This window comes from Notothenia coriiceps, unplaced genomic scaffold (genome assembly GCF_000735185.1).
Source record: "Notothenia coriiceps isolate Sejong01 unplaced genomic scaffold, NC01 NC01_scaffold00011516, whole genome shotgun sequence".
In the NCBI taxonomy this organism is placed as follows: Eukaryota; Metazoa; Chordata; class Actinopteri; order Perciformes; family Nototheniidae; genus Notothenia; species Notothenia coriiceps.
In genome coordinates this window covers 2,336-15,177 of record NW_011344217.1, presented here as the reverse complement: position 1 = coordinate 15,177, position 12,842 = coordinate 2,336, and the positions used below count along the sequence as shown (strand labels likewise).

The window sequence follows — 12,842 nt, the reverse complement described above, 5'->3', positions numbered from 1 at the left end:
AAATGATAAGTGGAAACGAACATGGGGGCATGAGTGGTATTTGAGTGATGGTAGTTATTGTACCATAGACATACAGGGCAGAGTGTGCAGTGTGCATTTCAGAGGGAGGGTCAACAGACGCCAAACAGTGACTCTTTCCACTAAGTATGACCCCTAATTGGTTAATTAAGCCATGGACACTATTGGCTGGTATACGATGTTGAGCTTACACACGTGAAAGGGTGTTTGTGGGCGTTATATCTCGTAATGGTGTTGACAGACTTTAAAACTGTTGCTGTACATTAATTTGCCATTGAGTTGTCAGGAGCAGTTGATGACAGGACATTTAGATTCCTCTTATTCAGTCCTAATAATGGATGGTCTGAATGTGTCATCAGAATTGGGTTTGCTCAATCAATACAAAATAAATCCCTAATTGAGGTCAATAAAGTGATTATTTAATAAATCAATAAAGCAAATCTTATCTTATCTTAAACACACAAATGTGCTTTGGTGTGAATTAAAGCATACATAAAAAATGTAAGAGAAACAACATGTACAACAAGAGCAAGTAAATACATATTATAAAACTTATTGTGAAAAAAAAAGACTATTATAAAATAAAACAAAAAAATGTATATGTACAGTATTTGAAAATGGAATAACTGTGCCGTTTTAAAAAGGATAGTAGTGTGAAGAAAAGTGCAACAATAGTCAATAGAAAATTAGCTTTTGTGTGATAATTACAGTCCTGAGCACCTGAGCATTGTGTCAGCTGAACAGCCAATCACAAGAGGGCTAGTGAATATTTACCGGAAGGGAAAGTCGTTCAAATGCGGAAGAGAAATATCATAAAAACGAAGAGCTCTCGCTCTGTCTCTGTTTTCTAGGAACCACATCTTTGTGCACAATAACTACAATAAAAGCTTTTCTTGCCAACATGGAAATATTTATATAAAAAAGCATTGTTCTGATTCTGGGGTTGAAAACTGTTTTTTCTAAAATATTTTGAATGGATTTATAAAAATTAAAAACATTAATTAATATGTAATTGTGACATGTACAGTATGTAGTAACGTGTGTTGTTTGCATTTTATTGTTCTCTTTTATCCTTTCTCCTCTATCTACTTGTCTTTCATCCTTTCTTTATAACTAATGCTGTTGATGTATTGTGATTTTAAAAAGGTGTCTATTATCATCTGTCCGGGGACAACAGCTGGAAATGAGCAATGTTGGCCAAAGCTGCCCCATTTACTGTTCTTTGTGACAGTTGATCAATGGGGACTGTCCACGACACTATACACTAATAAACTAAACTAAATTAAATTAAACTAAACTAATATTGATATTTTATTAATATATTAATATTAGTTAAAAAAAATGTTTTATTATTATCTATTAAGAATATTTCATTAACATGTATTTATTTATTTATTCCACACATGGCAGTTATTTTAAAACATAGCGCGTGGTGGAAAGGAGCAGGGAGAAGAAAATCTTATTCTACCTGCCCCTTCTTAACAAACAAAACAGAATAATAACCATAACAAAGTAAAATAAAAGCAATATTCTTTCAGTCACAGTTGCTTACAAATACTGAAACATAAAATCAGAACACAATCAAAAGTCAACTTCATACTGTCTCATTACGCTTTCTTTATACACTTTCTTAAACATAAACATTTTCTTACAGCCCTTTAAATCATTCGGCAAATAATTCCACTTCTTTAAGCAGACTACAGATACACACATATGCTTTAAAAATTAATACAAAAAACGAGTCAATATTTATAAACTACTGCTCCACCCCAGAATGGGTCATCTTCTCCAATAGAGGATCTCTGTGGTGTGTACAGCTGCTGCAGATCGGGCGTGAGGCAGCAGACGAGAGGCGGACTGAAGCCTGTCCGCAGGAGAACCATGGAGAACCCCGAGAACCCGCCTCTGTAGGGCCGAGCAGGACGCTCCATATCCGGGGAACAAGAGTCAACTCACCGGCGCTGTAAACACGGTGGGGGGGCTCCCTCCTCCGGTCCCTCGCAGCGGGAAGAAATGTGGCTAAACCCAGAGGAAGTTCTGCTGAAAAACGCTCTGAAGCTCTGGGTGACCGTCAGGAGCAACGACTTCTTCCTCCTGCAGAGGAGGAGAGGACATGGAGAGCCCACAGGCAGGATCACAGGTAAACAACAACAACAACAAACTACAACACACACAAGGGAGGATCACAGGTACAAAAACAAAAAATAGATTTAAGTACTGTACTTAAACATTTGAGAGACTTTTACCTTACTAAAGTATTTCCATATTTTGCTATTTTGTACTTCTACTCCACTACACTTCAGGTCTAAATCATGTACTTTTACTCCACTAAATATCCCTTTAGTTACTTTACAGATGTGGATGAATGATGTGAAATATAATCACCTCTTAAATCAGACTTTAGTTCCACCTGGAGTAAATCCACAAGCTACCCTGCAGTATACAAAGTCCTTAAAGCTAGCTGCACCTTTACCAGCTTTGATAACACTTTAATGATCAATCATTATAAAACACATCATATATATTATTCTGAATTGGACCAATCTACAGAACAACTACTAACTACTTTTTGTACTTAGATTTTGATGCTAACACTTTTCTACTTTTACTTGAGTAACATTTTGAATGCAGGACTTGTACTTGTAGCAGAGTATTCCTAGACTCTGGTACTTCTACTTTTACTAAAGTACAAGATCAGAGTACTTCTCCCACCTCTGATTACACGTAAACCGGTGAACTAGGACAACAATGGAGAAGCCAGAGAAACCCAGCTGTCAGGTCAACAACAAGAATAGGAACAACAGGAAAGAGGCAGCAGGCAAAATCAGAAGGGGTTGAAACGGAGAGAAGGATTACAAAGTTAACATAAATTCTGGGAATTTTGGATCAGTTGGTTTCACGGGAAAGCCCCGGAATGACCACAGCCTTTGTGTGTGTTACTATGGCAACTGATGCCTTGAAACCAACTGTATAACTGTATGGAAGCTTTATTTAAACAGTTGAGCAAGCTGCTACGCTCCAACTGTAGTTAAAACACTGCGACCATTTCTTTAAAAAAGCTTGCAACAGTCCTTTGAGTCAAATCCAGACTTTCTCACTTCCTATAAAGATGTTTCACACAGGCCTCAAAGCCAACATTAGAAATAGAGTGGGGGGGTTGGGGGCTACCACACCTTGCAGTGTGCATTGTTAAAGGAAAGCAAGGTCAAAGCTGCAGCAACTATTACATTTGATTGTCCATTGACAGATAAAACATGATTAATGATTGACTTGTAATGGCATAAAATGATCTTTTTAGGCTCTCGAACGTGACGATTTCCTGCTTTTTAAGTTAATATGTTTTGTTTTTTTTGGCTGACACTAGAAAAACGACTTAAAAGACTGGGATGGATTCTTTTTTGCTATATTCTGACATTTTATGGGCAGATGAACCGATAATGTAAAGTAGTTGCAGCCCTACTTGCAGCATTGAACACATCACCAACCATCTGAATTCACTTTACCTTGATTTTGGTAAGTTAAGTCTGCAGACAAAATTATCTCTCAAAAAATTATTAAAACTAAAAAGTTATTAACTATTTATGATTATATTACTTTAATGTACTTTTAACAATCACTCCTCTAGGATTTTTTTTTTTTTAAAGTATATAAAAGTACCTAAAAATGTTAAATACATGTATTGACACATAATATATATATAATTGAAAATGCTCGAGTAAAAATATGTTTTATTTAAATATTCCCAAGTCAGTTTACATTCATGTTTCTTATGCTGGTGTTATGTATTGTGTATTTTATTTTGTGTGTGTTTGTACGGCAACCTTGAGAGCCTTGAAAGGCGCCTATATAAAATAAATGAATTCTTCTTCTTATTAGTTTAATTATCTCCAATTAGTGAGAGCTCAATTTCCCAAACATGCACAGTGGTTGATTTCATTCAGTGGTCTTAATGCTGCCATATTTAAGATTCCCGCCCCCCCCCCCTGTGAAACTCATACTCTCATTCTTTATTTAGTGATAACTGTACACACTGTTGACCATGTGCTGGTGCAGCTGTAGCCCTCTTTCTGTTTCCCAGCGAGCTTCCCTGACGCGCTGTTTGCTGTTTCCTCTGTCTCGCTTCCTCTCTGTGATTCTCTTTACTTCACTGACACATTGCCGTTCAGTAGATTTACACGATGAGGGACACTTCATATTAGGGCTGCTCGATTATGGCAAAAATCATAATCTCGATTATTTGGGTCAATAATTGATATCATTTACTTTGAAAACATCAATTTATTGGAGAAAAAAAATGTGAACAGTATGTTTTTAACAGTTGATTACCCTGAACTTTAAGTATAATTCACCTGAAAAACCCAAAAAAAAATAATTAAAAAAAATAAAAATATAATAATAATAAAAAATAATCGTTTTATTTCGATTACGTTGTTTTCGTAATCGTTGCAAGCCATAATCGTAATTGCGATTTAAAATATGATGAATTGAGAAGCCCTACTTCATATCATTAAACCAGACAAGCAGCTCACACACAGCCCTCTTCATTCTCCCTCTTCTTCCCTGTGAGGGAAACCAAGGGTTGCTCTTCTCATAAAACAGAATAGTAGGAACTTCCTGTCCGGGGTTTACTTTGTGTTTGTGTTTGTTCCCACTGTTCCCATGGCGAGAGCAGGTGAAAGGTCAAGTCCTGTTGTCATGTCGTTCAACATTAACTAATTAAACCAGCTCCTCTCCGGCATTCCTGCCACACAAGAGGAGGAAACAATAGCAGAGCAGTTTGTTTTATCACTCAGATCTAACTTTAAAAAAGGTGTTTAAGTTTAATGATTAAAGCAGGAACTATAAGACAGTGTGAAACCAGCGGTGATTACATACTTCAAGCAGGATTTCTGGGAAGGGCAGGGCAACTAAACATCTGCAGCTGATAAGTTCCTCATACCAAACCCTGTTTTATTTTATTTCCAAGCAAATACCTATCTCTCCAAGAGGCCCTATTGTGCTTTTTGGGTTTTCCCTTTTCCTGTAGTGTGTAATATAGGTTTTAGTGCATGTCAATGGTCTGCAAAGGCTACAATCCCAAAGTTCTCTCCNCTGTAGGGCCCCAATTCTTGATAACGTCCCTCTTCAACAATATGCTCTGGTAGTTCGCATCTTGTATATTTTGCATCTCAGGTTAAAGATCAAGAGAGCTACTCGAACTACAGGGGGGAAGTGCAGACAAAATATATCGCACACTTGATGTTATGCGCTTCAAACTATCACTACCTCCTCTGCACTATACTCTGCTCACACACAGATGAAGTTCACTCCTCATCTAGCTGAGATATTCTCTTCCACTGCCTCAGTGGCCTGAACAACACAGAAGCCATAGATCAGCTGTCACTCAACTTCCCTGGCTCTAGAGTATCCAATAGTGTAACATGCGATTCTAATAAAATGCCGCTATAGATAGCAAGAGACAAAGTAAGCAGCTGCGAGCTAATCTCTATAATTGTTATAAAATAATTAATACATAATAATAAGTAATAATAATAATAATAATTTGTATAGATCACTTTTCCAATTGCTCAACGTCAGCTACTAGCTACTGTACACAACCTGGCAATTAATGGGCAATTACTGGACAGAGACCAAGAGTAACTAAATGTCGAATATTCACCTAAAGTGTGTATGCACTGCCTGGTAAGCGATATTTAAAATCCTGTTTGTTTAAACCCGCAAGGGCCCTGGCTTGCTATTAGCCGCTCCCTCTCCTTCAAATCTGGGAGGCGTGGCCCCTGACAGGGAAGGGTGACGCTGATCCTGAAGCCATGCATCTGTGCATGTAGCAGCAGTATGTGATTAGCCATGTAACATTATACAGGTAGGTTAGCTAGCCATGAGCAAAGGATAGCTGCTGGATAAGCAAATTCACTGTGCTCATCCTACACTCCATCTAATTTTGAATAGCAAGCAGGTAGCCCTAACATCAAGGCGCACAAAATGTTGGCCAAAGCTGTATGGGCCCCTTCAAAACAAGTTCGTGTGAATAAATAACTTTCTGTGAAGATACATTGTGTGAGCTAGCTGTCGACCTCCGATTTATTATTTTCCTCGTTGCTGAGCGTTTTTCTTTATCGTTTCTGAGCTCGGCTGATTCATGAGCTGCTAGAGACATTTTCCTGTCGTCTGTTCAAGCTGCAGCTGCGTGTAGCGCTGGCTGTGCCGCCTAGTCTATAGTTGAAAGTGGGGTGGCAAGATCTTAGTAACTGGCAGGAAAGGGGTGGTTTGGGAGTGGGGCCCAGGGCAAGCGACCACCTCCATGGCAGAAGATTAATGTAAAGCGAACAGCCTGACGTGCAAATTTGCCTGGCAATATAGAGCACAGACGCTAACATTTGCTCAGAATCACTAATGGGATCCTAAAGGATCGCTATAGGGTTGCCAAAAACGTAAGAGATTCTATAAGCATGTGTTCTGACTAGGGATGTTACGCCTAACACTCTAAAGCTGTCTGATATCGCATTAACCGTGTAACTGCCCTGGTCATCTGTTCTCACTTCCTCTGGCTCGCTCCCTGAGTCTGCAGGCAGTCACCACAGTCATTCGTAGCATTAAGGAGAGCATACACATTATGAGTACACTGAACTGGGTTGAATACACACACACACACCCGTTAGTTACAGTAGGAGATGGGCCTTCTATCATAGTTATCTTCTATATTCTACTGCATTCGATTCTTCTTTTATTTTCATTCAGGTTAGTTGTATGCCTTAAGAGAATTGAAGGGCTGGCATCTGTAAATGCAGAATAGATAAAGTACTTTATTCTTATTTTATTATCATCTAGTTTCTTTCCAATGAAACTGAAATCAGAGAAAATAAGAGGTATTGAATGGGAAATATGAAAGCATCAAATGGCTTGAAAAGGAAAATGGACTTTCGGAATCAGTTTCTATTTTTTATTTACTGTTCTGTAAAAAGTCTTGTCGAGATGTAAATGTTTATGTTGGACCCCAAGGAAGACTAGTTGATTGCGTTTATTGTATTGAGTGGTAAGAAAGTAAAGACATGTCTAACATATCCTTTGTTTGAACCAACTTACTCGAAAAGGTCTGCCACCACTGACAGGTACTGGTCGCGGCGGTGATTACACTCCCAGCCTACCTGCCATTCAACGGACTGCTGTGGGCTGGGAGGCAGTGAATGGCAAACGCATTGATGAGGCTAAAATGCGGGGGGAGGTCAGCAATCTTTGAAACTTAAAAACTCGACTTTAAGTGCTAATAATCAGGCCAGCAAGTTCTTTCCATCTCGCGTATTATTCCAATTCGAGTTGAAATTAAATACTATGCTTACATGTGATAATATTCAGGGGGGGACATATCATATTTTCATATGATTCAGAAAAGTGGCGTGCAAGAAGCAGCACGTTTGGCTACAACCCGCCAAGGTCAATTGTGGGCCGATGCATCTGGCTGCACGGCTTGGGCCTCCCACTTGGCTGCAGGCGGGGGCCCCATAACCATGCAATGAATGGAGGGAGGGGTGCTCATTCGGTCAACAGAGAACAACGCACCCACGTTTGTTCTTTTGTGACGTTTTTTTAAACACCCCCCCCCCCCCCCACTACAGGCAAGTTATACTTTTGAGTCAGGTAGGCGGAGAGACAGCGCTCTGGGCGGCGGTCTCGTGTCAGGATCGAAAAATAGCAATTTAAATATACATTGCACACTATTCCACTGTATTCCTAGTGTGCCAGCTGGTTATTGTGGCCTGCGTGTCAATACTGGCACGCGTGCGCAGGGGGTTGCTGACCCCTGTATACGATCAACAAGAACTTCAGTTCAGGCCCGAAAAATGGCCACCCCTCTAGTTACGCGGAGTCGCACACGTAATTGTCAATTGTAATTGTGTTTCTAACACATAACTGAGAACCAACAGTTAAACCTGTCGGTGTATTATCATTATCAACATTACTTGAATGTACCGTCTCCCCCAAGAGCGCTGGCAGAAGCGAACGGTAGCCTGCATGGCCTTGGCGTGTCTTTGTTGGGAACTGGCATGCTGAAGGCTGGTAGTCACTCCATTCGACTGTGACCTGCACACAACAGCAACATAGCGGAGAGGATGTTACGGAAATAACGCACTCCGAGATATAACAAATCAGAAGCAAACGTAAGAAAAGTGGGGCGGAATGCACACGTGTCCGCCTCATCATCGAGGCTGTGTAACAGACGCGAGTGAATGCAGGGCCGGAAGCTTTTGTGATGGTCAGCATCACAGCGGGCGGACCCATCGCAAGAACTTCCTGTTCAAGTGAGTCCTCTCTTAGTCCGGTGTCTGAAGAACAGCTTTGATAGAGAGCTCTAACAGAATTAAAAACAGTAAGGGCTGAAACATGTGTTTTAAGTCAATATATTGGTAACGTACGGTTGCCTTCGCTCGCACTTTTCTAGCGTTTTTGCTGATTGATATATCTGCGGATGGTTATTTCTACCATCCTCTCCGTATGTTGTGTTGTGTGCAGGTCACAGATGAAATGGAAGTCGGACTAGCCAGGCCTCAGACTGCGCAGTCCCAACAAGAAACAACGCCAAGGCATGGCACTACCCCAGACCCACCCAACACAACCCCACCCTATATCTTTGCCCCCTTTTGATTCTCCGGAGGAGCCTCGCTGACATCACAGCCGCCTAAAGCAACGCCTATAAATTTATGATGACTAATCTTTGGACCATAAAAGCACCACCTAATTTCATGCACAGTAAATCTGATTGCAATTGCTTCTGCGTGTGGCGCTGACAGTGTCATCCTGGCAGGGCTCGGGAGAGGTACATTCAAATAATGTTTGATAAATGATAAATAACGCCGCCGCCAGGTTAATCTGTTGTTTCTCAGTATGCTGTAGAAACAAAATTACAATTGGACGCAAATTACGTGTGGACTGGTAACTAAGAGGGGTGCGCTTTCGCCTGAACAGGGGGGGCGAGAGATAAAGGTGAGGGGAAGAGTCTACAGGTCCTAATATGCTACTCGATCCAATACGAGGGTGAAGAGAGGGATATCGTGGGCACCCAAAGCCCCCGACCCCTTGCACACAATCACAGCCCGGCATCGCAGAAGTAAGCACAGACACACCGCCATAGCACAATCAATCCCCAGAATCGCGCACCCAACCACATCGACAATATCTTTCCTTCAATCTTATTTACAAGCCATGCTATCTGCCGCACAGTCACCCAAGCAATCTCCGAACAAATATACGTGGGTCAGAATTTATAAATGTAGGAAATATGAGCGATAACTTTCTGTATCACTGTAATTCTTACTAAAGTGTAATTACACCGCACACACATTAGACCTCTCCTCATACCGTATTTCTGATCTACAGGCACAGCCGAAGATCTAAGAGTGATATCACCTTACGCGCTGTACCGTAGAATACTCAAAAGTATAGCAGAATTGCTGTATGTTTGTACAGCTCACCAGTGAAAGCAGTTGCGCACGTGTGCAGTGTTTTCAAAAGAACTCATAACGATTCTTACACAAAGAAACAATAACAGCGCGTGATTATATGTATGACTCGTTGGAGGCTCAAGAGAGAGCACATAGATGTACACCTCGCGTCACACCACCTCAACACCCACATTTCTATGCTTTTGCATAGGCGCGTAACAGGAGGAAGCTGGCCTGAGGCACATACGAAGCGACAAGAGGAAGCATGTACTGACAATTCCCAACAAATGGAACCTTGTGAAGTGCAAACACCGCATTGTGCTAAACACACACACCTTGGAATGAGAGATATCATACATGTACCTAAACACACATTGAAAACCTCATACCTCCACGCCAGTCAATACTTAAATCTCTCCACTCTGTAAGAGACAGTAAATTTAGATATGAGTATATAGATAATGAGACCACCACACTTAGGAATATTTATACTACAGAATTGATAAGCATCTGTGTTCGCGCATGTATATGGATCACTTATATAATAGTGTACGAGTGTTTGTGTGCTATAAGTTATTCACAGGAGAGGTGTACCCCCACACCATCTCTACGGCTCAGCCTGCCCTGAACTTCTCGTTGACCCGTCTACAGCTCGCTACATAGTGACATCACAAGTAACAATTGCAGCTCTATTGGTTAGCGCCCAACACATTGATAGGCTGAGTGGCGGGACACACTAAGAGGTTGACCAATCACAACAGAGCCGGCCAGCTAACTAATCAGAGCAGACTGGGCTCTGGTTTCAGACAGAGGGTGAAAAGAGGTGCTGCAGCACAGGCAGTATGAGAACAATAAAGAGCTTTTTGAACATTAATGCATGGAGACATGTAGAGACACTACATACTGATATACACCTGAACATCAGCAGGAGAGGACTCTTTAAAGTAGAGACACTACATACTGATATACACCTGAACATCAGCAGGAGAGGACTCTTTAAAGTAGAGACACTACATACTGATATACACCTGAACATCAGCAGGAGAGGACTCTTTAAAGTAGAGACACTACATACTGATATACACCTGAACATCAGCAGGAGAGGACTCTTTAAAGTAGAGACACTAAATACTGATATACACCTGAACATCAGCAGGAGAGGACTCTTTAAAGTAGAGACACTACATACTGATATACAACTGAACATCAGCAGGAGAGGACTCTTTAGAAAGCTTTTTTAATATAGGAATATTAAAGGGGGCTTATTATGCTCATTTGTATTCTACCCGTTGTCCTTAATTTATTTGGTTGACCTAAAAGCAGCACAAGACAGAGACAAACTGATGATTAACCGTGATGCATTCAAGAGCAAACAGACATTACAGTGTTGTATATGCGAGAGCAGGTCTCTGTTTTGCTTGTTGTCCCTAGCTGGAGTCTCTATGTCTCCTCAGCAGTATTCATTAGCAGAGAAAGGCGGTGACTCCTCTCTCTGGAAAGTTTCCCCTGTAACCCCTGCAGGCTTTGTGTTGTCAGACGGAGGGTTTTGTGTTGCCGGGCGGCCGGCCTCAAAGCTCCACGCAGCTCGACTTTGACTCTGAGATATGCTTTACATTTGGCTGAGTGCCAGACGCGTTATCTCTACAAATCTCCAACTGCCTCCACTAACAACGGCTGGTATTCTTCTGGATTAAAGCTGATGACAGATGATATTTTATGCTAATGTTCAGTGTGTAATACAACCCGAGTTGAATGATTGTAAAAGGAACTAAAAGCGTACTTTCCAAAGGTGGAAAAGCCTCTTTTTGACTCTCACAAGACTATGACATAGGCTAATCCCATCCTGATAACAGACTTTCAGCTTCTTCTTGACAGTTTCACTTCAGGTTTTTATGGGCAGACATACCTGACGCTTTTCAGTTAAATCATGAACTAGTCCGCCATTATGCAGGGATACTGATCCCTCTCCCTCTTCTCTCCATGTCTCAAGCCTCCTTTGTGTTTTCAGTCATAACTTTGAACTGTCTGAAATGCAGGGTGGTAGATGCAGGTCGGGCTGATCTGGCTGATAAAGCTGGGTTTAAAAGAGCAGTGTAGAAAGAAGGGAAACACAGCCTCTAAGTTTGTTTCTGAAGTGCATCGACTCCTAAGGGTTGTAAAATAATCCCTGCAATTATGACTTTCCAACCCCCCCCCCCTATAGGCATGTAGGGGCCTCTGTAAAATAAAATAAGTGCTTGTTTCCACATACGCAACATAAAAATGGCAGATTAAAATAATGTCTTCTGTTTTCTTCTACTGTTTTTCTACTCTGAGCCTCTCTGCATATTTTACACCCGTTGGCGTATTTCTGTCATCCAGCTGTGAAATATTGCTGCCTGTGAATGAACTCCTCACTTCTCTCTCTGTTTAGATTGACTGTAGAGATGTAATCAGAGGTGTAGTGGGCGTTGGACGCGGGGGTACGCCGTACCCCGAATTATTTGAAGCATGATTTCTTTTTTTAATAGTCTAATACATCTAACATCATTGCCAGTGTTATCGAGCTGAGTAGCATGGAGAACCAAGTGTCTGTAATGCAATGTGTATTATGTTATCATTGACGATAGTTTGTGGATGGGATTATTGATCAAGATAATATTATAGTGAGCGAAAACATATAGGCAGATTTCAGTCTGCAGCCATATATCTGATACAGTGTTGCATAATTGTTCAGGTACATCATAGGTCAATGATATGACATGAGGACAGACTAGTGTAGTTTGTAACGTGGTGGTCAGAAGAGGCCGCTCGCATGTACGATATGGAATCATTATGGATATCCAACAAATTATAAGCCAATTACCAAAGACCAGGATTTTTAGTATCTATTTTTGCTGGTGAAAAGCAGTGAGGGATCTTGCCCTTGTTTGGCCAGGTTGGTAGGACCATGCTTGGAAACCATTTGTGTGTTAGATGTAATCTCTCTCTTTTCCTCCTCCCCTCCGTTTGTGTTGTGAGAGAGATCTACAATCTATACAGCACAAAATGGTTTCCAAATGGGCCTTGTCCCTACCAACCTGGCAACAAGGGCAGATCCCTCACTGGCTTTTTCACCAGCAAAAATGATAATAAAACCTCTGGTACTTTGAGTAATTGGCTATATAAATTTGTTTGGATATTCCCATAATGATTCTATCGTTGGCCTCTTCTGAGCCCACCAGTAAAGGACCATACTTCTTCCTCATGCCATCACTACATATGTGGAAAGGCACCAAAACTGACTTGAAAGAGGCCTGCAGGACTCCACTTAAATTACCTGATCATTATTCCCTCCACACCAAATGCATTTAACTAATGAATAATTGCATTACAAGAACACTGGTTCTCCATGGTACTTCAGCCTCA

At 41.0% G+C, this 12,842-nt stretch overlaps 1 protein-coding gene across 1 annotated transcript in view; it reads left to right on the top strand.

Annotated features, from left to right (window-relative positions):
• Positions 1 to 1,833: 1,833 nt before the first annotated feature.
• LOC104946744 (TBC1 domain family member 8-like) overlaps positions 1,834 to 12,842 on the top strand; it is a gene marked incomplete at its 3' end in the record, with an annotated part of 12,712 nt that continues 1,703 nt past the window's right edge. Inside the window, exon 1 of the mRNA XM_010772628.1 lies at positions 1,834 to 2,158. Coding sequence (XP_010770930.1) covers positions 2,032 to 2,158 — 127 coding nt within the window. The remainder of the gene's footprint in view (positions 2,159 to 12,842) is intronic.